General features: G+C 43.2%; 2 protein-coding genes across 2 annotated transcripts in view; one reads left to right on the plus strand and one right to left on the minus strand.

Moving 5' to 3' along the window:
* PTCD3 (pentatricopeptide repeat domain 3) overlaps positions 1 to 467 on the minus strand; it is a 34,538-nt gene extending 34,071 nt beyond the window's left edge. Inside the window, exon 1 of the mRNA XM_003816564.4 lies at positions 337 to 467. Within this exon, the coding sequence (XP_003816612.1) occupies positions 337 to 440 (104 nt within the window). The 5' untranslated portion in view covers positions 441 to 467. The remainder of the gene's footprint in view (positions 1 to 336) is intronic.
* A 99-nt stretch (positions 468 to 566) lies between these two features.
* Positions 567 to 27,186, plus strand: part of POLR1A (RNA polymerase I subunit A) — an 87,499-nt gene continuing 60,879 nt past the window's right edge. Inside the window, exons 1-9 of the mRNA XM_003816568.7 lie at positions 567 to 984; positions 6,516 to 6,720; positions 7,927 to 8,076; positions 16,752 to 16,859; positions 17,812 to 17,897; positions 18,013 to 18,116; positions 23,698 to 23,784; positions 25,164 to 25,269; positions 25,892 to 26,054. Coding sequence (XP_003816616.1) covers positions 908 to 984; positions 6,516 to 6,720; positions 7,927 to 8,076; positions 16,752 to 16,859; positions 17,812 to 17,897; positions 18,013 to 18,116; positions 23,698 to 23,784; positions 25,164 to 25,269; positions 25,892 to 26,054 — 1,086 coding nt within the window. The 5' untranslated portion in view covers positions 567 to 907. The remainder of the gene's footprint in view (positions 985 to 6,515; positions 6,721 to 7,926; positions 8,077 to 16,751; positions 16,860 to 17,811; positions 17,898 to 18,012; positions 18,117 to 23,697; positions 23,785 to 25,163; positions 25,270 to 25,891; positions 26,055 to 27,186) is intronic.

Consider the following 27,186-nt stretch of genomic DNA (forward strand, 5'->3'; position numbering starts at 1 on the left):
AAAATGAGTAATGGCGGATAATTTTTAATTTGGGGTAGTGTTGCTAATAGCCACACTCACTGGAACGCAAGCTTCATGAGAGCAGGGTCCTAGCTTTGCGGATGGTGTTAACTACAGAATATTGCAAGCAACCAATAAGTATTTCTCTAATGAATAAATGCGTTGCGAATCCTATTTCAAAGGGCCACCTCCGCGTACCTGGTCTTAAGGGCACGCGACCGTTAAGGGCGCGCATGAGCAAACCATTTCATCGTGCCTACTTCCACAGCCAGCTGGGAAACACAGGACTAAGGTGACTCCGCGGTCTTCTTCGCGGATACCCTAAGCGTCTCTTACCTGCAGCTGCGTGCCTGTTCACACAAACCCGCCCGCCGACCCGTCAGCGGCTGGCCAAGCCTGCTGCGGAGCCCCAGCCAGCGAACAGCAGATACAACCGCCATCTTTGATTTCTCTGCAGAGCATGTTGGGAAAGCGTGCCTCGACCTTCAGGAAGGTGGGGCGCAGTGGGCGGGGAGCAGGGAACAGCTCCGCTATTGGCTGAAGCGGAAGAAGACGAAAGCAATCATAAAATGGGAGGTTGCAAGCTCATGGTTTGAAAGACTTCGTCACGGAAGCTAAAAGCTCTATACACCCGATTTGCCTCGGAGGAATTTTCCTAAATGATTATTTTGATGTCTTATATATCTTTGATTGTTTTCAGAACAAAAGAGCGAGCAGAGAGTCGTACAACTATTTGTTCCCCCCCCATGTAGAAGTGATCTCATCCACGTAAATGTCGTTCCTGCGACCGCTTCCGCGCGCAAGCGCACGTTGAATCGCGTGGTGACTCCGGGCTTGAGGGTGAATTAAGAATAGGTGGTGAGTGGAACGTCTCTTGGGGTGTCGGAATTCAAAACGGACCTGGAGGATGTTGATCTCCAAGAACATGCCCTGGCGGCGGCTGCAGGGCATTTCCTTCGGGATGTATTCGGCTGAAGAGCTCAAGTAAGGAGTTGGTCGGGTAGCGTGCCCAGCCTGGATCTTGAGGTCGGCGCCCTAAACTACGATTCCCAGAAGCGCTTGCGCCCAGTCTATCCTCTTGAGTCCAGGCTTGTCTGGCGCTTGTCCTGCTGGGAGCCGTAGTTCTGGGAACGTTCCTGGGCCGGCGTGGACTGCCTGGATAAGAGGCCGGTGGTGCTGGGGGAAAGAGTTTGCGCTGGGGTAGGGGAATATAAGGGTGGGGAGGGTCCTGGTCTGCAGCGTTATCATCTGCCAGTCTCCTCGTTAACTAACAAGCATTTGTGGAATTAACCATAGTGTACCTGACATGGTTAATTAGGCACGTAGTAAGTTTCCTCTTGTTTGTAAAATGATTGTCCTTCAAGTGTCAGTTCAGGCGTTAACTTCTCTTTGCTAGGACCCTGCTATATTCTCGGTCTGGTTGTTAAATCAAGGGAACTCTCTTTAGTCTTCAATTTGATCAAGGTAGCATTTGACATTCTCCAATGCACTCTCTTGAAACTTTCCTTTCTTCCAGAACCTTATTTGTCTTCAAGTTCTCCTATTTTTATGACAAATACTTCTACCTCCCTCTCTTCCTCTATCGATCTATAACCTCACAAACATTTATTGAGCATCCAGTTTTTTCCAGGCACCAAGCAGGCGTTAATGACACATTGGTGAGCAAGGTCTGTACCTCGTTTTACTCCTTAAATGTTGATGTTCTTCAAGATTATATTCTAATAATGTTTTCTTCATGGTAAATATTGTCCCTAGACAATCTCACCACTTTCATGATTTATAGTCTCAAATTTAAATCCCCAACGCAAATTTATTTCCCTGATTTTCAGACCCATTTGTTCAGCTGTCTGTACATCTTTAATTGAGTTTCACACAGAGATCTTAAATGCATATCAAAAACTCAACATGGCCTAAATGCATATCAGAAACTCAACATGGCCGGGCACGGTGGCTCACGCCTGTAATCCCAGCACTTTGGGAGGCCGAGGCCGGCGGATCACGAGGTCGGGAGATCGAGACCATCCCTGGCCAACATGGTGAAACCCCGTCTCTACTAAAAATACAAAAATTAGCTGGGCGTGGTGGCGGGCACCTGTAGTCCCAGCTACTCGGGAGGCTGAGGCAGGAGAATCGCTTGAACCCAGGAGGCGGAGGTTGCAGTGAGCCGAGATTGTGCCACTGCACTCCAGCCTGGCGACAGAGCAATACTCTGTCTCAAAAAAAAAAAAAAAAAAAAACTCAACACGGCATCCCTCTTCAAAGGGAGGGGTTACTTACCCCTCCAAAATGGTGTACGTAGTGCAAAATAGTCACTAGAAACTGGAAAATTATTCTAGATCTCTCCTGACATCTAACTTATTTATTGGGCTCTTACTTTGTGTCACCTACATGTCTATTTGTTCTTAGTCTCCTTTTTCTCCCAATTGCTACTGTGTTGCCTCTGGCCCTTATCTCATATTTGAATTGTCTTTTCCTTCCACCCTCCCCTTACACCTCTCAAGTGCATGCTCCACACTGCTGTCAAAATTATTCTTGCAAAGTGCAAATGTAGTCATGCTACTGTCACCCTTAAAACCCTCCAAATGTTCTCCATTTCCCTCAGATAAAGTATATTTTCTTAGCATAGCCTGCAAAGTCTCCCATGATCAGACCAATGCTGATTTTAGCTATAACATCATCCCTTCTTCAGCCCTATTAAACCACCTGCATATTCCAGAAACCGCCATCATATTTCAACATCTGGGCCTTTCTTTAAGCTATTCCCTCTGCATGCAGTGTCCTTTCAGCCAAAAGGAGGTACTTCCCTCTGTCCCCTACCCAACATACACAACTGAAAGCTCAGTTCACCTCCCTTGTTTTGTGAGGTCATTTTGCACATGATACAGTTGTCTGTCATGGTGCTTTAGTCACTTTTTGTGCTTATGTATATTTGTCTTCCTCCACTATCCTTGAGCTTCTTACATGTGTCACTCTTGTCTTTTATCCTCAAGTCTGAATAAATGGATGAATAAACTCCTGAGCCACAGCTCTGATATCATTGGTAACAGTGTGCTAGCCCAGAAATTCCAATTATATCATCACCGCCATAAGTGGATACGATTTCATCCAAAAGCAGAAGTGTTTTAAGTTGCCTGAATTTTTAAAAAGATAATGGTGGAGTTTTCAAACAGGTTTAGAGTTGAGACATTTCAATAATACTGCCACCTTTTATTGTGCCAGGTTCTAATAGCTTCCCATCTCACTCAGAGTAAAAACCAAGTCTTTACAAATGGCCTGGAGGGGTCATTTCAGTCTCCTGTTACCTCTCTGATCTCACCTCTATTCTGGCTACCCTGACCTCCTTGCTGTATCCAGAGCACCACGGGCACACATCCACCTCAGGACCTTTGCACTCCCTGCTTCTTCCTCCTGTAAAACCCTCTGCCCAGGTGACTGTATGGCCTGCTCCCTCAACTCCTTCAGCCTTTGCCCAAGTTCCTCCTTAGTGGGCTTCTAGGACCACTTGCCTACTCTGCTCTTCCCTTTCCCTGCATTATTTTTCATCATAGCCCTTTCTGCCGTCTAACAGACTATACATTTATTTTGTGTCTGTTCCCGTTCCTCCAATAGAATGTAAGGCCTGTAAGCATAGCAGTTCTTGTCTGTTTCCTTAGCACTTAACACTGTCTGGCGCACAGTGAGCACTCTGGGTATTTGTTGAGTGTATGAATAGATGGATAGAGGAGCTAGCTGCTCAGTGCTTGGCACTTTCAGTCCTTAACGACACCCATTCTCAGTTCTTAACAACACCATTTGTGGTGGCACCTCCAGTAAAAAATTCAGGCCCAGAGAACAAAATGTCTCTCTAGGAAGTGGCAAAGGTCATCTTCAAACCTAAGTCTATTGATCTCAAACTCTACTGACTGGTGGAATCCTTGCTAGTTGCCCCTACTCTTCATCCCACTCCTGTAATGGTGGGAGGGACTTTCTCCTCTACAAAGAGAGAGGAACTTTGTTTGACACGGTATTTTCTGTATGTTATCTTCTAATCATCCCAATAGAGCTGCTGTGATGCCCAGACTTCAGGTGAGAAAAAAATTAGGTAGTTATCAAAGGATACAGTCAGCAGAGTGAAAGAGCAACCCATGGAATGGGGGAAAATATTTGTAAATTATATATCTGATGAGAGATTGATATCTAGAACATAAAAAGAACTCCTACAACTCAACAACAACACAAAATTCAATTTTAAAATGGACAAAGGACTTAAATAGACATTTTTCCAAAGAAGACATACAGATGGCCAGTGAGTATGTGAAAAGATGTTGAACATCACCAATTTTAGGGAAATGCAAATAAAAAGCTCCTCAAATCCAGTAGGGTGCTACTATCAGAAAAACAGAAAGTAGTAAGTGTTGACAAGGGTGTGGAGAAAGTGGAAGCTTTTTGTACACCATTAGTGGGAATGTAAAATGGTGCAACCACTATGGAAAACAGTAGGGTGGATTCTCAAAAAACTAAAGACAAAATTACCATGTGATCCAGCAATTCTACTTCTGAATGTGTATCCAAGGAATTGAAAGTAGGGTCTCAAAGAGATATTTGTATACCTATGTTCATAGCAGCATTATTCACAATAGTGAAAAAGTGGAAACTACCCAAGTGTCTATCAATGGATGGGTTGATACATAAAATGTGGTATATACATGCAATGGGATATTGTTCAGCCCTAAAAAAGGAAAAAAGTTCAACACATCCTATAACATGGATGAACCTTGAGGGCACTGTGCTAAGTGAAATAAGCCAGTCACAAAAGGACAAGTACGGTGTGATTCCACTTAATATAAGGTACCTAGAGTAGTCAGATTAATCAAAACAGAAAGTAAAATGATGGTAGCAGAGGAGATGAAGAATTACTGTATAATGGGTACAGGGTTTCAGTTTTACAAGATGAAAAAGGGTTCTGCAGATGGAGAGTGGTGATGGTAGCACAATGCAAATGTACTTAATACCACTGAACTGTACTAATTGAAACAGTTATGATGAATTTATATATATTTTATTACAGTTTCAAAAATTAAGATTAAAGAACAAAAGGTAAGTAATTTGTTCAATGTTACCCAGTTCAGGGTTGCAGGTGGACTCTAGATTTGTGGGAAGAGACCACACGCACAACTTTTGAGTTAGATCAAGTTTCTCATGAAATTAGCTTACTGGCAGCAAGGTGACCATATAGACAAGAGCCACAGCAGCAGATCTGCCTCCCTGTCGCCTTGGCCCTTAGAGTGACACTGGCCATGCAACATAGAATCTTCTGGAGCTGAGCAGCTTAGTTCCTGATAGACTAACATCGTTTTACACTCAGAACATGTCACCACTCATGAAAACTTGACACTATTTTTGTGCTTTATTAAAGGGAGTGTTTACATCATTAGGGGACTCTCGTTTCAACCTTCAGATTTCCTCTAGGCTGTCAGATTGGGATGGTTTCTTTGTCTTTATTTTCTAAATCAGAAAGGAGAAAATTGTAAAAGCAAAGTTAGCCTACTAAACATAGTTGTGTCCTATGGGAGCACCTTTCAAACCAAACATAAAATGTGATGAAACCTTTTTTAAGGTTTGACTAAATGTGTTTAATGTTGTCAAATTTACTATTTCTGCATACAGGGATTGTTGCATCACATTCCCTTCATTGAACTGGATGGGCTTTGGAGTTAAGTCTATTCCATATCCTGCCTCCCCCACATTCTGTTTGTGTTTGTGTCACCTGGATTCAATCACCTGACTTCCCTGAGCCTTGATTTCGTCCTCTGAAAAGTACATGTAGTGATGAGTATTTCAGAGGATTAAGATCAGGACTAAATAATGCGGCCAGGCATGGTGGCTTACTCCTGTAATCCCAGCACTTTGGGAGGCTGAGGCAGGCGGATCTCTAGAGCTCAGGAGTTCAAGACCAGCCTGGGTAACATGGCTAAATCCTGTCTCTACAAAAAAATATTAATCGAAAAATTGGTTGGGCGTATTGGCACATGTCTGTGGTCCCAGCTACTCGGGAGGCTGAGGTGGGAGGATCACTGGAGCCCAGGAGTTTGAGGCTGCAGTGAGTCGAGGTTGCACCACTACACTCTAGCCTGGGCAACAGGAGTGAGACCTTGTTAAAAAAAAAAAAAAAAGACAGAATAATGCTGCCTGTGAAGCAGTCAGTGTATAGTAGATGCTTAACTCCTTTTTATGAACAGTTTACCAGTGTACTTAGTGCAAGTTTTGTTCTAAATCTGTTTTTAAGAAGTTACCACTCGTTCATTTAGCACATATGTATTTTATGACTTATTCATTTAGCACATATGTATTTATTAACTATTGGGTACCAACTCTGCACTTAGTGTTGGGGTACACTAGTGAGAAAGACAGATTGTGCCCTCCAGAGCTATCAAGCAGGCATTAAATAATCACTTAACTATAGGTTTGTGCTGGAAAGGAAACATCAGAGAGGTTGGTAACTTTAGCTTTCCTCTTGGTCTTTTTTATCCCCTTAGGAAATTAAGTGTTAAATCCATTACGAACCCTCGGTACCTGGACAGCCTGGGGAACCCATCGGCAAACGGCCTGTACGATTTAGCTTTGGGCCCTGCAGATTCCAAAGAGGTGTGCTCCACCTGCGTGCAGGACTTCAGCAACTGTTCTGGGCACCTGGGCCACATTGAGCTCCCACTCACAGTGTATAACCCTCTCCTCTTTGATGTAAGTGCTGCCTTAGTTGTGTGGGTCTCCGGGCTGCTGGTGGGATTTGTGAGTGCTGCCTCTCTCCCACAAGAGTGGTCTAAGGAGGTTAAGCCCCAGGCACTCCAATGAAAGCATTCTGTAGAATGAGATTTTGAAGCTTTGAGCCAAATACAATAACTTCAACTTACCCTGTGGCCCTAAATAAATGAATATCAGTTTGATTCCAGTTGAATAGAGCCACAGCCTGATTCCGTTTGCGTGGAAGGTCGGGGAGAGTTCAGATTCATCCCCTACACCTTTTGTTGCAGGGGCTTTGTGCTCTTCAGAAATCTCAGTGGCACCTGCCTGGTAATAGAGAGAACTTCAGTGTTCTCAGGGTCTCCCTGAGCCCTTCAGGTGTCTCTATAGGCACTTGTGTGGTGGCAGGAGAAGCAAAGCCCCAGAAAGCCCAAGAGTGAGGTCAGAATGAAGCTCCTGTCTAGAGTCATGCTGGTACATTTTCAGCTTTTTATTTCAGCTAACCTCACCTCCAGGATTTTTTTTTTTAAGCTACACATATGTTGGTATACATGGACATGATTTTTGTCTGTTAATCGTGTTAAAGAGAAGTGTCTTTTTTTTTTTTTTAAAGACAGTGTCTCATTCCATCTCCCAGGCTGGAGTCCAGTGGCACGATCTTGGCTCACTGTAACCTCTGCCTCCTGGATTCAAGTGATTCTTGTGCCTCAGCCTCCCTAGTAGCTGGGATTACAGGCACGCACCACCATGCCCAGCTAATTTTTGTATTTTTACAAAAATTACGAGAGACAGGTTCATCATGTTGGCCAGGCTGGTCTCAAACTCCTGGCCTCAAGTGACTGGCCTCAAGTGATCCGCCCACCTTGGCCTCCCAAAATGCTGGGATTACGGGCATGAGCCACCGCACCTGGCTGAGAAGTCTCTTAATTAAATCTTGGAATAAAATAAAGATATTTCTCTACCTCAGGTTGTACGCCCAAAGTAAATTTCAAATCTAAATGGATTAAAATAAAACCTTAAAAGAAAATAGAGGGTAATATTTATCTGGTTCTTAAGATAACAAAGGCCTTTCTAAGCATGTAGGCTGAAGTAGAGTTTTTAAAGGAATAGACTGACTACATAAAGAAACTTGTGAGTATACCAAAAATCACCATGGCTACTGTGTCTCTTTCTAATATCCTGTTTGTTTTTATTCCCTCTCTTCAGAAGCTGTACCTGCTGCTTCGGGGCTCTTGTTTAAACTGCCACATGCTGACTTGTCCCCGGGCCGTGATTCACCTCTTACTCTGCCAGCTGAGGGTTCTGGAAGTCGGGGCCCTACAAGCAGTCTACGAGCTTGAGAGAATTCTGAACAGGGTAGGTGGGTAGTGGTGGTCACAGAAATCAGAAAAGGCAAAGTGGTGTGGGGAACAAGAGATGCTTGTATGTTGTCCTAGTTACCATGCCGATAGTCATCAGAACGTTTGATCTTTATATCTTATAACTGGATACCAATAGCTGAGTGTGAAAACAGGAAGCTATAAGAATAATAAAAGAAATGTTCATAGAAACAATAGTGAAATACCATTTAATCCATTTATGAGCTTTTTCTGATTTTCTGGACCAAGGATTCAATCAAGGTTTATTCAATCAAAAGACATTGCTTTTGATTGTTACATCTCTTTGATCTGTCTTAAAGTAGAACGTTGTAATGTAGAAAATTCTTTTTCATGATACCGACTTTTTTGGAGACTCAAAGCCAGTTGTCTTATAGGATTTCTTACATTTTAGATTGTCCGATTATTTCTTGTAATTAGATTCACATTTTGGCAAGAATACAACCTACATGATACAGGGTACTTTGTATTGCATCATTTAGGAGGCATATGTCAGGTTGTTCACCTATTGGTAATGCTTACTTTGTTTACTTCTTGTGTTTGGTTTTTTTGGTCTTTTTTTGTATTAACACATAATATTTACACATATTTTATGGGGTACATAGTGATGGTGTGATACAGACAGTGTATAGTGATCAGATCAGGATAATTAGTGTATCTGTCCTCTCAAACATTTATCATTTCTTTGTGTTGCGAACATGCAATATTCTCCTTCTAGCTGTTTGAAACTATACTATTGTTAGCTATGGTCATCCTATAATGGTGTAGAACACTAGAATTTATTCCTCCTGTCTAATTGTAATTTTATCTCCTTTAACAAATCTCTTCCTGTTCCCCTCCTTTCCCTACCCTACTCAGCCTCTAGTATTCTCTATTCTACTTTTACTTCTATGAGATCAACTTTATTTTTGGCTTCCACATATGAGTAAGAACTTGCAGTGTTTAACTTTCTGTTCCTGGCTTATTTCACATAATGTCCTCCAGTTCCATCTATGTTGTTGCAAATGACAGGATTTCATGCTTTATTATGGCCAAATAGTATTCCATTATGTATATATACCACATTTGCTTTATCCCTTTATCTATTGTTGGACATCTAGGTTGGTTCCATATCTTGGCTATTGTGAATAGTGCTGCAATAACTATGGGGGTGCAGGTATCTCTTTGATATACCAATTTCTTTTCCTTTGGATAAATGCCTAATAGTGGGATGCTGGATCATATGGAAGTTGTATTTGTAGTTATTTGAGGAACCTTCATATGTTTCCCGTAGTGGCTATACTAGTTTACATTCCCACCAACAGTGTATAAGAGTTCCCTTTTCTCCACATCCTCACCAGCATTTGCTTTTTTTTTTTTTTTTTTTTTTTTTTTGTCTTTTGGGGATAGCCATCCTAATGGGATGAGATGAAACCTTATTGTGGTTTTGATTTGTGTTTTCTCAATGACTAGTGATGTTGAACATTTTTTCATATATTTGTTGGCCATTTGTATGTGTTTTGAGAAATGTTTGTTCAGATCATTTGCCCATTTTTTAATCGAATTGTTTGGGATTTTTGCTGTTGAGATGTTTGAGTTCCTTACATATTCTGGATATTAAGCCTCTGTCCCTAAGATGAATAGTTTGCAAATATTTTCTCCTATTCCGTAGGTTGTCTTTTCACTCTGTTGACTGACTACTTTGTTGTGCAGAAGCTTAGTTTGATATAATCTCATTTGTTTATTTTGGCTTTTGTTGCCTGTGCTTTGAGGTCTGATTCATAAAATATTTTTCCAGACCTTATATTTAGGTCATTGATCAATTTTGAGTTGACTTTTGTAGAGGGGAGCAGTGGAGATCTAGTTTCATTCTTCTGCATATGGATATCTAGTTTTCCCAGCATCATTTATTAAAGGCACTGTCCTTTTCCCCAATGTATGTTCTTGGCACCTTTTGCAAAAATCAGTTGGCTGTAGATATGCAGATTAATTTTTGGGTTCCCTGTTTTCATTGGCCTTTGTTTCTGTTTTCATGCCAGTATCCTACTGTTTTGGTTACTACAGCTTTGTAGTATATTTTGAATTCTGGTAGTGTGATGCCTCCAGCTTTGTTCTTTTTACTCAAGATTGCTTTGGCCGTTCAGGGTCTTTTGTGGTTCCATACAAATGTTACAATTTTTTTTTTTTTTTTCTGTTTCTGCAAAGAATGTCATTGGTATTTTGATAGGGATTGTACTGAATCTGTAAATTGCTTTGGGTAGTGTAGTAATTTTAACAATATTAATTATTCTGATCTATAAGTATAGGATGTTTTTCCATTTGTATCCTCTCCAGTTTCTTTCGTCAGTGTTTTGCAGTTTTCCAAGAGTCTTTCACATCCTTGGTTAAATTTATTCCTAGGTATTTTTTTGGTAGCTATTATAAATGGGACTGCCTTCTTGATTTCTTTTTCAGCTAATTCATTGTTTGTGTATAAAAATGCTACTGATTTTTTTTATCCTGCAACTTTACTGAATTTGTTTATGAGTTCTAAGAGGTTTTTGGTAGAGTCTAGGTTTTTCTATATATGAGATTATGTCGGCTGGGTGCGGTGGCTCACACCTGTAATCCCAGCACTTTGGGAGGCCGAGGCGGGTGGATCATAAGGTCAGGAGATCGAGACCATCCTGGCTAACACGAAGAAACCCTATCTCTACTAAAAATACAAAAAAATTAGCTGGGCGTGGTGGCGGGCGCCTGTAGTCCCAGCTACTCGGGAGGCTGAGGCAGGAGAATGGCGTGAACCCAGGAGGCAGAGCTTGCAGTGAGCCAAGATCGCGCCACTGCACTCCAGCCTGGGTAACAGAGCAAGACTCCATCTCAAAAAAAAAAAAGAAAAGAATATATAATTTGTAAACAGGGACATTTTTACATCCTTCTTTTCAGTTTGGATGCCTTTTCTTTCTCTTGCCTAATTTCTCTGGCTGGTTACTTTTGGATAAAGTGGGGATGACCAGATCTCTATTGTAAAGAGATACTTTTTCATAGTTAATATTTACATTAGAATTTCTGGTGCTATTAAAAATACCTTATTTAAAATTTCATTTTGTTTGTTGATATGTAAAAATGTTATTGATTATTTATGAAGCAACGTGGCAAAATTGTCTCATCAATTCTGACAGTTTATCTGTAGATATTTTTAGATTTTCAATACAATCCTATCTGCAAATACTGGCCTTTTTGTTCCTTTCCAAGCCTTATATGTTTTCTTTTGATGGCTAGGATCTACATTACTGTGTTGAAGTGGTAGTGGGTATCTTTGTCTTATTTCTTGTCACATAGAAAAGTTGTTCCCCTTTCCTCTTCTCCTCCCTCTTCTTGGATGCTTCCGTCCCGAAGACATTAGGTGGGCGGAGCAAGCTGGGATTCCCCAAAGAGACATGGCGTAGTATGTGGTGTCTGAGCCACAGCAGAGTGAGCAAAGCTTCGTGGGAAGGGTGTCCCTGCACAGGGACTCAGCCAGAGCAGAGTGAGAGGGGATCCCTGCAAATGTGGGCAGCCCTGTGCGGAATACCAGAGCTCGAATAGGGTAAGGAGGATGTTCATTTGGAGATAAAGACACAGCTTAGAGTGTGAGAGCCCAAATCAGGTGAGAGGATGCCTGTGCAGGGTGACCCAGCATGGGATGTATGAGCCCAAATATGATAAAGAGGGGTCCACAAGGAGGGTGGGCTCATGTGGAGCTTGAGCCCAGTTTGGGTGAGGGCTCCACACAGAGGAGGGGATGACGGCGGCAGTGGTGGGAGAGTGGTTACATACGGGGAGAGAGAGAGACACGTTGATGAATAAGTACTTAATTGATCGAATACATACTTAAGGATAATGGGGGCCACGTTTTAACTATCAGAGAAGAGAGTTACAAATATATGAAAGAGAGAAGACAGAATTAATCCTGTATTGTTAAAATGGAATTAAAAGTTCGGGTGTAAAGTGTGTGTACACATGTATTTTCCCCTGGCCCTGTCCCTGAAAGGGCTCAGAGGAGTGATAGCACCTAGCACCCCCTTCTTGTTTTCTAAATACCATTCTCCGCTAAAAAACTTCTTGGAGAAATAGCTGATCTAGAGCTGGGACAGAGAAAGTATAAGACCAGCCTGGAATGTCACATGCCAGAAAGGAAGTATGTGCTCAAAGAACGATGGGACATGTCCAAAGGGCACAAAAGCCTGTGTGAAGGGCCCACTCTGGCCAAATCTAGGACAGTTTGAGCATCATAATAAATGATGATACTAAGTGATTATAACCCATTGAATAAAGTAGGAATCCATGAACCTACTTTTATGTTGATATAAATGAAAGAATGAATTGAGTGACTGAAAGTTTAACAGGCTACTTACGTACTTTCAAAGTACCCTCCCTCCCATACACACACATAGTCTTTTTTAATTACAAAGGTCAGAGAGAGAGAATAACTTTACCATGGAGAAGACTTCTTGCCTGGCAGTCACCCCCTTACTCAAGTGATCAAAGTGAAACATACCTGATAGGACCAATTGAAAGAACACAACATCGCTTCTGGATATTCCTGCCAAAGATGCGTTAGCCGAATCTGATCATGAGGAAACATCAGACATGCCTGCAATCGAGGGATATTCTATAAAACTTGCCTTTAATCTTCAAAACTGCTTATGACTAAAGTTAAAGACTAAGGAACTATTCTAAACAAAGGAGACTAAAAAGTGTAACAGATGGCTCTAAACTGGATACTTTTGCTGTAAAGGACATTAGTATTATTTTGAGACAGAGTCTGGCCCTGTTATCCAGGTTAGAGTACAGTGGCACTATCTCGGCTCTCTGCAACCTCTGCCTCCGGGGTTCAAGCGATCTCCTATCTCAGCCTCACGAGTAGCTGGAACTACAGGCATGCACCACCACACCTGGCTAATTTTTGTATTTTTTTAGTCAAGACGGGGTTTTGCTGTATTGGCCGGGCTGGCCTTGAACTCCTGACCTCAAGCGATCCACCTGGCTCAGCCTCCCAGAGTGCTGGGATTACAGGCATGAGCCATCACTCCCAGCCTGTGAAGGATATTATTAAAGGAGTTGGCAAAATTTGAATGTTGTTTGAGGATTAGAAGGTAATAATTTATCAATGCTAAATTACCATTTTTTGATGATCGTATCATGGTCATATTTGTGAGTGTCCGTGTTTATAGAAAATGTTCACCAAAGTATTTGGGGTTGTTGGTATATCACATCAGCAGTGTACTGTCAAATGGTTCAAGAAAGATAGATTTCTGGAAATACTTGGAATTTTTCTATAAATTTGAGATTGTTTCAAAATATAAATAAATTATGCCCTTAAAATAGGGAACCCTTTTGACATTTCACTATTAAGTATGGTGTTTACTGAGCTTTTAATCGGATTAAGGAAGCTCCTTTGTATTCCTATTTTGCTGTGGTGGCTAAATATTACATTTTATCAAATACCTTTTCAATATATACTGAAATTTTCAGATAATTTGGCTCCTTTTAAACCAGCTAACATGGTGAATGACTCCATTCCTTTCCTAATGTTAAATTAACCTGGGATTCCTGGGATAAACCCAAATTGTTTATGATATATTACCTTTTTAATATGTTGTTGAATTTGATTTCTTAATGTATTACTTGGGATTTTTGCCTCTGTAATCATGAGTGAGATTGGTTTACATTTCCTTTCTCCTATTGTCTTTTTGGGTTTTGGTATCTAGATTATGTCAGCCTCATAAAATAAGTAAGATAATTCTTTCTTATTTTTCGAGAGAGAGTCTCACTCTGTTGCCCAAGCTGGAGTGCAGCAGCACAATCTTGGCTCGCTGCAGCCTCCACCTCCCGGGGTCAAGTGATTCTGGTGCCTCAGCTTCCCAAGTAGCTGGGATTATAGGCATATGTTACCACGCCCAGCTAGTTTTTGTATTTTTAATAGAGACAGGGTTTCACCATGTTGGCCAGGCTGGTCTTGAACTCCTGGCCTCAAGTGATCTACCCACCTTGGCCTCCCAAAGTGCTGGGATTACAGGCATGAGCCACTGTGCCCAGCCGAGTTAGATAATTCTCTCTTTAAAAAGCCCTGGAGGAGATTGGAGACATAGTATGCCAGCAGGGCAGTGCCACACATTTCTCTTCAGCAGGTGTCCTCACAGGGACTAGTTGTCTTTGGCTCCCCACATGACAGACGACTGCTCAAACGCAAAGGAACGAGATCACATCAGCGGCTATGGGAGCCCCCCTGGCCTAGAAGCCCCATCTCCCAGAAAGGAATCAATATCGTTTCTAACAGTTCCATGGGCTGTGCTTCCAGGGACCCTAGGATATGCCCAGCTAGGACCCAGGGAAGCTCAGAGCTGTAGTCTTTCCAGTCCAGATATAGCCTAACCAATTGGGGTCATTTTTACCATCAGTAGTGTTGCCTAATAACACAACTGACATTTCTACTTTTATTTATTTATTTTTATTTATTTATTTTTTGAGACGGAGTCTTGCTCTGTTGCCCAGGCTGGAGTGCAGTGGCACAGTCTTGGCTCACTGCAACCTCTGCCTCCCAGGCTCAAGCGATTCTCCTGCCTCGGCCTCCTTGAGTAGCTGGGACTACAGGCAAACGCCACCATGCCCGGCTAATTTTTTGTATTTTTAGTAGAGATGGGGTTTCACCGTGTTGGCCAGGCTGGTCTTGGACTCCTGACCTCAGGTGATCCGCCTGCCTTGGCCTCCCAAAGTGCTGGGATTACAGGTGTGAGCCACCGTGCCGGGCCTATTTCTACTTTTATTGCATTTACGAGGGAACAGAGCTAAAAAGTTAACTCATGGTCAAATTTGTCCAAAAGACAGATTGAGAGAGAGAAAGAAAGGATTTTCTTAAACCAGTGCTCACAGTAAGTTACATGTTTCTAGGAATTTCCCCATTTCATTTAAAGTTTCAGATTTATTGGCATAAAATTATTCATGGTGCGTGCTATTATACCTTAAACTTTTTTTTGTAAAATATATACAGAAATGCATTAATTATATGTACAGTCCAATACAAAGTAACTATCACCCTTACAGTCCAGTTCAATGTCAGCATATTGTTTATGTCCCCAAAAACCCTCCCTCCTTTCCCTGTCCCCTTGTGTATTTATTTTTGACAGTTTGTCTGTCATTGACCTTTAAAAATTCTTTGTTGGGGCTGGACACAGTGGCTAATGCCTGTAGTCCTAGTACTTTGGGAGGCTGAGGTGGGAGGATTGCTTGGGCCCAGGAGTTAAAGAGCAGCCTGGGCAACATAACAAGATGCTATCTCTAGTTTTCTAATAATTATAAAAATAAATGTAAAAATAAAAATTATTTATGGGAATAATTTGAGGGCTAGGATGATGCTGCCTTCTCCAGAGAAGATTCTCATTGCTTCTGCTGTGTGCATGGCACTGATGCCAACTTGGGACTGTCATTATCCAGGTTCAACGCTTAAAGCTCCCTGGATGGCCTGAGTGATTGTACAAGGGCTGGTAGTTCCTGAGAGTATAGTCCTTTGTGTTCCAGCTTACTATGTTTATGTGTTGGGGGGTGAAGAATGATGGCTTCCTGTTAGATTTCTAACCTTATACTAAAAAAGCTTTAGGTTTTTAAATTTGTTCTTTTTAAAGGCAGGATCTCACTGTGTTGCTTAGGCAAGCACTGGAGTGCAGTGGCAGTTCTCAGGTATGATCATAGCGCATTGCAGCCTCAGACACCTGGGCTCAAGCGAGCCCCTGCCTCACCATCTGGAGTAGCTGGGACTACAGAGGCACCACTGTGCCCAGCTTAGGTTAAGACTTTCATTTCTGTTTCCTACATCATTTGAGAGTTTGTGAATAAAAAGTTCAAAATTGCTGCATTGGAAAATGCACTCAAGGCCAGGGCTCCTGGGGAGCATCATAGGCATATTCCCTGGGGCACATGAGTATACCAAGTGATGTCCTGCCTCAGCACAGCACCAAAGCCCTGCATCAGCGCATGTGGCTGCATGCTCTTTCATCTTGCTAGATTCCTAGTTCCCCTTTAGTTTGCTCTGGTTATTTATTCCTCACTGTCCTGTCAGCTCTTCAGAACATTAAGGTTTTAAAAATATTTTAACCTATCTTGGTTCTTTGCAGTCTTAGGTTTGGTCTGGGGAATCTAGCCCACCATTATTGGACGTAGGATGTTCTCATTTGATTTTTTTTTTTTTTTTTTTTTTTTTGAGATGGTGTCTGTCTCTGTACCCAGGCTGGAGTGCAGTGGTGCAATCTTGGCTCACTGCAACATCCGCCTCCCAGCGATCTCCCCACATCATCCTACCAAGTAGCTGGGACCACAAGTGGATGCCACCACACCTGGCTAAGTTTTTGTACTTTTGGTGGAGACAGGATTTCACCATGTTGCTCAGGCTGGTCTCAAACTCCTGAGCTCTAGTGATCCGCCTGCCTCTGCCTCCCAAAGTGCTGGGATTACAGGTGTGAGCCACCACGCCTGACCTTGTTTGATTTTTTTTTAACAGCGATGCTGTCTTACTCTTTTGAAAGTGCAACACAGTAGCCATAGTTTCTTTTTCTCCCTTCAAATGAATCTTTTCCACCCTTGGAGAGGCTGGTCCCAGTTGTGCTGCTCATCAGAGGTGTACATTACTGTGATAATGGAGTTTTCCTCTTTGTTTTCCAGTTTCTGGAAGAAAATGCCGATCCCTCTGCCTCTGAAATTCGGGAGGAATTAGAACAATACACAACTGAAATTGTGCAGAACAACCTCCTGGGGTCCCAGGGCGCACATGTGAGTTAACACTGTCTTTCTCCCATGCTGTTTTGGGCATCATTTTATCACTTTCCCTCTGTGTTGTCCTTTGCATATACTTCTGGCTTCCCAAAGTAGACCTGAGTTTGAATCTGAGCTCTGCCTCTCGTGAGACCTGCAACCTCACAAATTACACAACTGTCCCTGAGTGTCCACTATCTAATCTCTAATGCCTGCCTGCAGGACCAATGAGAGGATTATGTGACATATGATTTCGGTATAGCATACAGCAAGCCTCTTCTTAAAAAATGGCATCAGGTCTTTTTTTCCTTCTCCAACACTTCTCTCTAACCCACCGCTACCTTATTCTCCCCTTCATATACTGCCTAAGTATTAATTTGTTCAATGAATGAATGAATGGGTAGATAATTCACCTGTGATACTAGTCTTGGAATCTGCTTCACTTCATGCCTTGGTTTCACACCAGAGATGCTGATTTAATTGGTCTGGGGTAGGGTCCAAGTGGAGTTACAAAAGCTCCCAGATGATTCCCATCTGCTGCCAGGTGCAGAGCCACTCAGGTGGCTGGACTGTGGATGTGCCTTCCTTAGAACCCTGAGGTCCTTCTGAGGCAGGCCAGCTGCATCCAGAAGGCTTCCTTTTACAAGTGAAAGTAACTAGCGCTTATTGAGTACTGGCTGTATTTCAGGCCCCCACTGCATTCATGATTCTTTGTCTTAGTAAGAGCTTACTGAGGTGGTTACTATTCTTATTCCCATATTATAATTGAGGAAACTGAAGGCTTAAAGAGGTCACTCAGTAGTTGTCAGAGTTCAAGTGTATTAGGGTTCTATGGAAGATTTTGTTTAAGAAAGTGGTGGTGGGGGTGTTTCCTCTGGTTAAAAATAAAAGGTGAAAACCATAAAGTAAATATATTGGATTCTCTTCAAAATGGCACTCCAAGGTTCTCTGACTTTTTTTAAAAAAACAGGTAAAGAACGTGTGTGAGAGCAGGAGCAAGCTCATTGCTCTCTTCTGGAAGGCGCATATGAATGCTAAGCGCTGTCCCCACTGCAAGTAAGTATCAGGGCCCTTGCCCCAGGTGAGACGTCTCTGGGCAGTCACTCATTGCTATTATTAAATATCTTACTGGGTTTTTTCTCTCCTCAATCACAACTGTCCTCCTGCACAGGACCGGGCGATCCATTGTCCGAAAGGAACACAACAGCAAGTTGACTATCACGTTTCCAGCCATGGTGCACAGGACAGCTGGCCAGAAGGACTCTGAGCCCCTGGGTGAGCAGGCTGGGTCTGCAGAGGAGCTCCATGTGAGGCCAGCAGATGTGTCCTAAACCCTGGGAATACCTGGTTCTCCTCACCACGTGTTTCTCCGCTGCATTTGGGAGGGGCCAGCAGAGGCACAGTGTTCAGGCCTCTCAGGCCTGAGGGGACCCTGGCGAGCGCCCAGCTCAGGCCTCTCACATGGGAGAGCTGATGGATGGGAGGGGCTGTTTTATGAGGCAGTGCCCCACAGGCGCCTCTTGCCTTAGGTGGTCGTTTGTCTGAAAGGTTTTTCAGGAAGAAATTAAGAAATTTACCTGACAGATATTTTGAAACATTTTACTGTAAAACAAGTGTGGATCTATTTTGGAATAAAATGTAGGCGAATAATTTTTAAGAAAAACTGCAAGAATTCAGCAAAACATTAGCGCCTCCTGCAGGCTACTCCTGGCTGTCCACCCAGATCCCCCCAGGTAGAGTTCTTTCCTCAGCTCTGCCCTACCCAAGTTCTGCTTGGGAAAAATTTTGAGATAACTTAATACTCCCACTTTTTAATTTTTATAGTCATAGGCTTATTTTAAAATGTTTTTTGGTTTTTATTCTGAAGTGGTCAGAAGATTAAATAGAGTATTCCAAGAGAAGCACTGAGAGCAGTACCTGCTGTGTAATATGTGCTATGTAAATGTTAACTGTTCATTTCTTATTATGTCATCAGTGTGCCAGGGTAGAAAATGCATAACCTGGCTGGGCACGGTAGCTCACACCTGTAATCCCAGTAGTTTGGGAGGCTGAGGCAGGCAGATCACTTGAGGTCTGGAGTTCAAGACCGGCCTGGCCAACGTGGTGAAACCCCATCTCTGCTAAAAATACAAAAATTAGCCAGGCGTGGTGGCGGGCACCTGTAATCTCAGCTACTCAGGAGGCTAGGGCAGGAGAATCACTTGAACCCAGGAGGCGCACTCTGCAGTGAGCTGAGATCGTGCCACCGCACTCCAGTCTGGGTGACAGAGCAAGACTCCGTCTCAGAAAAAGAAAGAAAAAGCACAACCTGCAATTGTCACTTGGCTCTGCCACTTTTTCTGAGTGGCAGATAGAAGGCTGTTTTGAGGCGTTTCCATTTCCAACTCTGTATAATGGCATTCATAAAGCCTCTTGCCTAGAATTGAGGAAATTACATGCATGGCAGTCCATAGCAGATACTGTTAATAAACCTTTCACCAGGGTTTGAGAATATGGGATAAGCATGGAAATAAGATCCCCTCCTGGAGATGCATGATGTATGTTTTACATTGAACACTCTGGCATGGCCTGGACTAAATGAAAAACCTGTTTATTATTTTTTAAAAATGTTATAGTTTAGGATAATTTTTAGACTTAATAGAAGAGTAGTAAACATAGTACAGAGAATTCCTTAATACTATTTACTTCATTTGCCCTACTGTATAACATAGTAGATTACCATGGTGCATTTGTCAAAACTGAGTTTAACGTTGGTGCAACACTATTATCTAAACTACAGACTTTTTAAATTTTGCTGGTTTTCCAGTAATTTCCTTTTTATGCTCCAGGATCCAACCCAGGATACCACACTGCATTTAGAAAGCCTTTTTAATTTTGTTTCATGGTTGGCAGTTAACACTGTAAGAGTGGATTTTCCTACACTTAACCATTAAATAGCCCTCAAAACAATTTTCTTGTAATACCAGTTGGGAATTGCTTCTGTAGCCCTTAGGATGCCTTATAAAATGTTCATAGATTGAGAACAAAGATGGTCAGAATTCTTTCTAGAAGATAGTTTTCGTGGGGCAAATGTCCGGCAGGTAAGTAGTCTTTCAATGCCTTCACCAAACCCATTCTTCTAAAGTCATCTTTCATTGCAGCCATGCGAATATGATGGTGCAACCAAAAGTCTGTGCATTAGAAACAAGTAGACCATAGTCTTCTACAGCTCCAGGCTTGGGTATTCAGTATTTAGCACACATTTATTTGTTGGGTGCTCAGCATTATGCCAAGGACCATGTTTGTGATGAGCACAATGCCAGGACACAGACCAGACCATGTGGTCTCTGCTCTCTGAAGGGGCTGCAAGTGACACAGATCAGTAACCCTGGGGAGCAGGTGATGTGGAGGAAAGTGAGCACCCTCAGCGTGGGTCTGACCATGTTCCTGGTATCAGAGGGAATCAAAAAGTGAGGGCTAGGCTGGGAGTGGTGGCTCACGCCTGTAATCCGAGCACTTCGGGAGGCCGAGTCAGGCGGATCATCTGAGGTCAGGACGCAGGCAGATCATCTGAGGTCAGGAGTTTGAGACAAGCCTGACCAACATGGTGAAACCCTGGCTCTACTAAAAAAAAAAAATTAGCCGGGTGTGGTGGCGCACGCCTGTAATCCCAGCTACTCGGGAGGCTGAGACAGGAGAATCGCTTGAACCCAGGAGGCGGAGGTTGCAGTGAGCCGAGATTGTGCCATTGCACTCCAGCCTGGGCAACAAGAGCGAAACCCCATCTCAAAGAAAAAAAAAAAAAGTGAGGGCTGTGCCTGAGTAGTCTCCATGGACTGGTGATCCCACAAGGAGCTCTGTCAGCTTGTGAAATGCCACACGTGCAGCTCCAGTGCGCTCCCTGTGCTCCATGTGCCCCCCTGAGCCCCACAAGGCACATTAACATTTAAAATGAGAATTCATATAGCCAAGACACTTCTTCCAACCATTGTGATCCCAGGTTATTTGACCTCTGAATCCCTTTTTCCTATGGCACCTCTTACAGCTGAAAGAAAGACACATTCAGGATGCTCTGAAATCCCAGCTAGGCAGAAGTCATTGTTGCAAGCTGCAGAAGTTCTTGTTAGGAGGGGATGCAGCTCATGTGAGGAGATGGGCTTCCACAGCTCTCTTCTGACTCTAAGATCCTGTGATTGAAGAACAGCCTCTGCCTTCACGGTGACTAAACTGCAGTGGGGGCATTGCTGGGACAGGAGCTGAGGAGATTTGACCGATCTTCTTCAGCATTTCCAACCTATTTAGTAGAAGAGAAAGTTCAGACACTCATTTTCAGAAATCCCCACAAAATGCAGGTTAATGGGGTCTGTTTTCTCCCACTGAACATATGTAGCTTTCTAATGCTGTGGTTATCCCTGAAGGTCAAGGCCATTCTTCATTGCATACCCATGCTTCCTTCAATTGCGTTAACTCATTGAAATATTCTGCTTTTATCGACATCAAAACTTTAAACATGCAGACTCCTTGACTTAGCAATTCTGCTTTGATGACTTTATCCTAAGGAATTAGAATACTCACAGTGTTGTTTGAATACTGTATAACTGGACATGGGCCAGGCACGGTGGCTTACACTTGTAATCCCAGCGCTTTGGGAGGCTAAGGCGGGCAGATTGCGAGATCAGTAGATCCAGACCATCCTGGCTAACACGGTGAAACCCCGTCTCTACTAAAAATACAAAAAATTAGCTGGGCGTGGTGGTGGATGCCTGTAGTCCCAGCTACTCGGGAGGCTGAGGCAGGAGAATGGCGTGAACCCGGGAGGCAGAGCTTGCAGTGAGCGAAGATTGTGCCACTGCACTCCAGCCTGGTCAACAGAGCAAGACTCTGTCTCAGAAAAAAAGAAAATACTGGACATGACTTAAATACCTATTAACAGAGACTACTTAAATTATGGTGCATTTGTTAATTGTTCTCCAAGTTAGGGATTTCTCTAAAAACTTATGATGACATATCCTCTGCAGATTTTAAAGAAACTAGCTGGAGAATTGGAGGTGGAATGAAGCTAGTTTTTAAAAATGGAGGAGGCCGGGCGCGGTGGCTCATGCCTGTAATCCCAGCACTTTGGGAGGCCAAGGTGGGTGGATCATGGGGTCGTTAGTTTGAGACCAGCCTGGCCAACATGGCAAAACCCTGTCTCTACTAAAAATACATAAATTAGCAGGGCGTGGTGGCATGCGCCTGTAATCCCAGCTACTCGAGAGGCTGAGGTAGGAGAATCGCATGAACCCGGGAGGTGGAGGTTGCAGTGAGCCGAGATCGTGCCGCTGCACTCCAGCCTGGGTGACAAGAGCAAGACTCCGTCTTGGAAAAAAAAAAAAGGAAAAGCCAAGAGTGGTGTTTTTAAGTGTAGACTATCTTAGGCTATTTTATATTTGAGCCATATACTCTTAATTTAGAATTTGCTGTGAGCTAGACACCCTGTCAAGTGTTAGGAACACAGACAAGGCATAGTTCCTGTCCTGATACGTGAATAAAAAGGGAAAATTGAGTAATGCTTAGTTTCAGTGGATGTATCCAGAAAAGCTTTTTTGGGTTTTTTTGTTTTGTTTTGTTTTGGGTTTGTTTTTTTTTTTGAGACAGGGTCTCACTCTGTCATCCAGTCTGGAGTGCAGTGATGCGATCTCGGCTCCCTACAGCCTCTGCCTCTCAGGTTCAAGCGATTCTCCTGTCTCAGCCTCCCTAGTAGCTGGGATTACAGTCATGTTCCAGTATTTTCTTTTTTTCTGAGACGGAGTCTCGCTCTGTCGCCCAGGCTGGAGTGCAGTGGCACGATCTCCGCTCACTGCAAGCTCCGCCTCCGGGGTTCACGCCATTCTCCTGCCTCAGCCTCCCAAGTAGCTGGGACTACAGGCGTCCACCACCATGCCCGGCTAATTTTTGTATTTTTCACAGGGACACGGTTTCCCTGTGTTGGCCAGGCTGGTCTCAAACTCCTCAGGTGATCTGCCTGCCTTGGCCTCCCAAAGTGCCCAGAAAGTTTTGAACCTGAAAGACACACTACTTACTTGTCTTAGGTAATCATCTAAATGCCTGGTCCCTACCTCCTGAATGGCAGTCCCAAGCCTGGTTTTCTAATGTAACCTGGGTATTGCTGGTAGATGGCATCCCAGAGTGATCTTGCTTAGTGTGAGAAACCAAGCCCAATCTCTTCCTCACACACCAGTATGATATTTGTAAAAAGAAGTCAGTATATGTTTACCCATAAAAATACTTATTTATCCATAATTCAACTTATGTGAACTTTTCTGGTAAAAACCAGGTAGATAAAGATATTTATTATAATGTTACTTATAATAGCAAAATATGGAAATCAATCCAGATGTCCAATTATGAGAATATGGTTAAGTGAATTAGGAATCATCCTTAATGGAATATCACATAGCCATGAAAAATGGTGATCAGGCAAAAGCTACATAGCAACATGCAGAAATGCTGATGAGATGATACTAAAAGGGCAAAGTAGTGTGCAAAATAAATCCACACTGAAGATTACAGTTGTGTAAAATACGTGTATAGACAAAAAGGCCTGGAAAACAATATATAAAAGTGATAGGAATTGTTAATGTGATGGGATTATGGGTAATGTTTTCTTTTACTTTGCTTTTTTTTTTTTTAGGTTTTATACAATAGCCATATGGTTTTTATTACTATAGAAATGAGATTAAGGGCCAGAGGGAATCCAGGCCTGATAATATGCTACCCTTGAGATTGATTTTTGTGGTCAAGTTGCAGGCTTGGGGATAAAGAATTGATAAATCCCATTGCAGAAAGAGTACCTGTTTCTGATTTATTGCACTTTGATTCTCCTCCTTGGCTCCAGGAATTGAGGAAGCTCAGATAGGAAAACGAGGATACTTAACACCCACCAGTGCCCGCGAACACCTTTCTGCCCTGTGGAAGAATGAAGGTGCTGTATCAGGCTAAAGAAATAGCCTTGATCTTCTCTAGGCTTTTATTTCCTGGACTCATTAACCCTGCCTTATTACTTCTTTTAAGTTGTAATGATTGTAGCTCCCTCCTGGAACTGATCCAGAGGTTTGGGGCAGTCTTCAGGGCACATTGACATTGAGTCATAGAGCAGGAGAGGTCATACCCAGCACCAAAAACTTGACAATTATCGCAGCTGAGCCTGGTTATCAAATGACAACTGCAGGTGGGCCTCGCTTAATACAGGTTGGCATATTTTTAGAAGGTTCAGTGTAACTTATTTTAAATGCCCGTAAGTAAAATGCTTTGTCCTTCTGAGAATCAAAGAATGAACTCTGTCTTATTTAAATTGGGACTTTACTATAAGGGAAATCCTTCTTTCCTTTTGAGTGTATAACAAAACCTACGCAGTATATTCAAGCCCTTGTGAGAGTATGTTGTGGAACGCTGACTATAACCTCTGTGTAATAAGCGCTTACAAATGAACATGTTGTTAAAGAGGTATCAGAAAAAAAAAAAGCACTGGAGTTAGTATGATTGCTTCTGTGGCAGGCCCTAGCACATTTTAATCTTTTTCTCTAGGCATTTTTTAAAGTAACCAGAAACCTGAAATAAAGCTTTGATCCACAGAAGATCCTTTCTCGGCAGTACCTGTTAGGGGTGGGAGGAGGCTAACTTAAAAAAAAATTTTTTTATTCAACATATTTTTAATGAAGATCAAAGTAATAATGATGTGTGTGATGTCTGTGTTTTAATAGTCCAGGAGGGTGATTAAAAACAAGTGAAGTTTCTTCCCCATCCTTGCCCATCTCAGTCCCTGGTTTAAGAGCTATTGTCCCTGTAGTACCCATTTTTATGCTATCATATCCCCTGCATACAAACTGTCATGTACACAGAGGCTATTTTTTGTTTTTATAAAGAAAAATGAGGCCAGGCACATTGGCTCATGCCTCCAATCACAGCAATATTGGAGGCTGAGGCAGGTGGATCAATTGAGCCCAGGAGTTCGAGACCAGCCTGGGCAACCAAGCAAAACCTCATCTCTTAAAAAAAAAAAAATACAAAAATTAGCTGGACATGATAGCACGCACCTGTAGTCCCAACTACTTGGAAGGCTGAGGTGGCAGGATTGCCTAAGCCTGGGAGATCAAGGCTGCAGTGAGTCATGATTGCACCACTGCACAGCAGCCTGGGCGACAGGAGTGAGACCTTTTCTCAAAAAAGAAAACTGTGACCTTAACTCTACATATTATCTTGTATTCTGTTTTTTCCTCACTCAGTAATATTTTTATGGTTGTCCTCCCATGCCCTTAGTGATAGATTTAAATGGTCTTCTTGGTTTATTTCTTTCCAACGCAGGATTCTTTCTGAACTACCTTTTTTCGGGAATGGATGATGATGGTATGGAATCCAGATTCAATCCCAGTGTGTTCTTTCTAGATTTCTTGGTGGTGCCGCCCTCAAGGTAATACCCTTTAATTAACTTATTTCACCTGAAAAAAAGCGTACTAAGGAACTGAAATGTGACCTCTAGGAGAGGTGAAAGGGCCAAGGGCACTGAGAGACAAAGCTGCAGTTCCGCTCCAGGTGCAGGTGGTGGGAGGGCTTGCTTTCCTTCCCGTTTGTTGTGAACGCAATAGGAATGTTGGTTGTTTTTGTTTGTTTGTTTTGAAACGGAGTCTTGCCCTGTCTCCCAGGCTGGAGTGCAGTGGCATGACCTTGACTTACTGCAACCTCTGCCTCCTGGGTTCAAGTGATTCTCCTACCTCAGCCTCCTGAGTAGCTGGGATTACAGGCTCGCACCACCACACCCAAATAATTTTTGTATTTTACATAGAGATGGGGTTTCACCATGTTGGCCAGGCTGGTCTTGAGCTCCTGACCTCCAGTGATCCGCCTGCCATGGCTTCCCAAAGTGCTGGGATTACAGGCTTAAGCCACCACACCCAGCCGGAATGTTGGTTAGGAAGGTTGGTTGTTTTGAGCATGGTGGGGTGTGCTCCCTACAGTAGGCATGGGTAAGAGGCTGAAGAACATGACCCTTTCCTCACACTAAACATTCATTTATTCCGTATGTCCCCCTGCAGGTATCGCCCAGTCAGTCGCCTAGGAGACCAGATGTTTACTAATGGCCAGACGGTGAACTTGCAGGCTGTCATGAAGGATGTAGTTCTGATTCGAAAACTTCTGGCATTGATGGCCCAAGAACAGAACCTGCCAGAGGAAGTGGCCACACCCACTACAGATGAGGTCAGGGCTGCTCTGTTGCTGATGTGATGAGCACACATGCTTAGTGCTAACTCTGTGAGCTGTGGATGTAGACACTGGGTCTGGGAGATGCTTCCTGGGATGTTCTGTGCAGCTGGCAGCAGCCTTAGTGTGAGCTCTGGGCTTAGGGGGCACCTAGGAACATTAGGGGGACACACATGGGTCTGAGCATGGAAAGGTGTGGGTTCTGGTCTAGCTTCTGCACCGAACGACCACGCCAGGTGACCCTAGTTGAGTCACTTCCTTATACTAGTGTCTGCTATGAAGTGCATGTGATTTGTGGTGAGATTTCACACCTAGGCTGTTCCGGGCTACCAGCTCTCAGCAGCTCTAGAAAGAATAGCCTACTTCCCTCAGGCTTTAAGAGTGTCCCTTTTGGGTCACAGTACTAGAGCTCATGTTGCCAGCTCTATTTTGGACACGTTAATGTCTCCAGCATTGGGGTCAGGAAAGCAGTATTGCAGAGTGGAAATTCCTCTCAGAATAGGACAGTTTCAACTAACATTTCCTGAGCCCCTTCTGTGTGCCGGGTTAAGTAGTAGGTCTTCAGTGGGTACAAAGGTGAATTGGGCACCCAGGAAGCTTGCTGAGGTCATCAAGATCCTTCCCAGCTCTAAAGTACTCTCTGGATGCAAATAGGCAGCCTTGGGTAGACAGTCCGGGTTCTCAGACTCCAGCCACTGCGACAGTCCTGCTGTCTGCCAGGCCCATCACAAGGTGGCGCCACTGTCTCCTGGACACTTATGGTGCAGGTTACACTTGGGGCTTTCTGTGGTTTTGCTTGTTTCCTGATCGGCCCGCATTGGTGTGCTTTTAAAAACTCCTTAGTGTAAAAGACATCGGCCATGTGCATGCCTTAGTGCAGTTTCCAAGAAAAGACCATGGGATAACTGTACCCAGTGACCAGGGTTGAGAATCTTAGTTTGATGTCCCTTAAAAATCGGGCAGCCTGGCCAGGCGTGATAGCTCAAGCCTGTAATCCCAGCACTTTGGGAGGCCGAGGCAGGAGGTTCACTTGAGCCCAGGAGTTTTAGACCAGGTGGGCAACATGGCGAAACCCTGTCTCTACCAAAAATATAAAAAATAGCTGGGCATGGTGGTTCACGCCTATGGT

Source organism: Pan paniscus, chromosome 12 (assembly GCF_029289425.2).
Source record: "Pan paniscus chromosome 12, NHGRI_mPanPan1-v2.0_pri, whole genome shotgun sequence".
NCBI classification, from domain to species: Eukaryota; Metazoa; Chordata; class Mammalia; order Primates; family Hominidae; genus Pan; species Pan paniscus.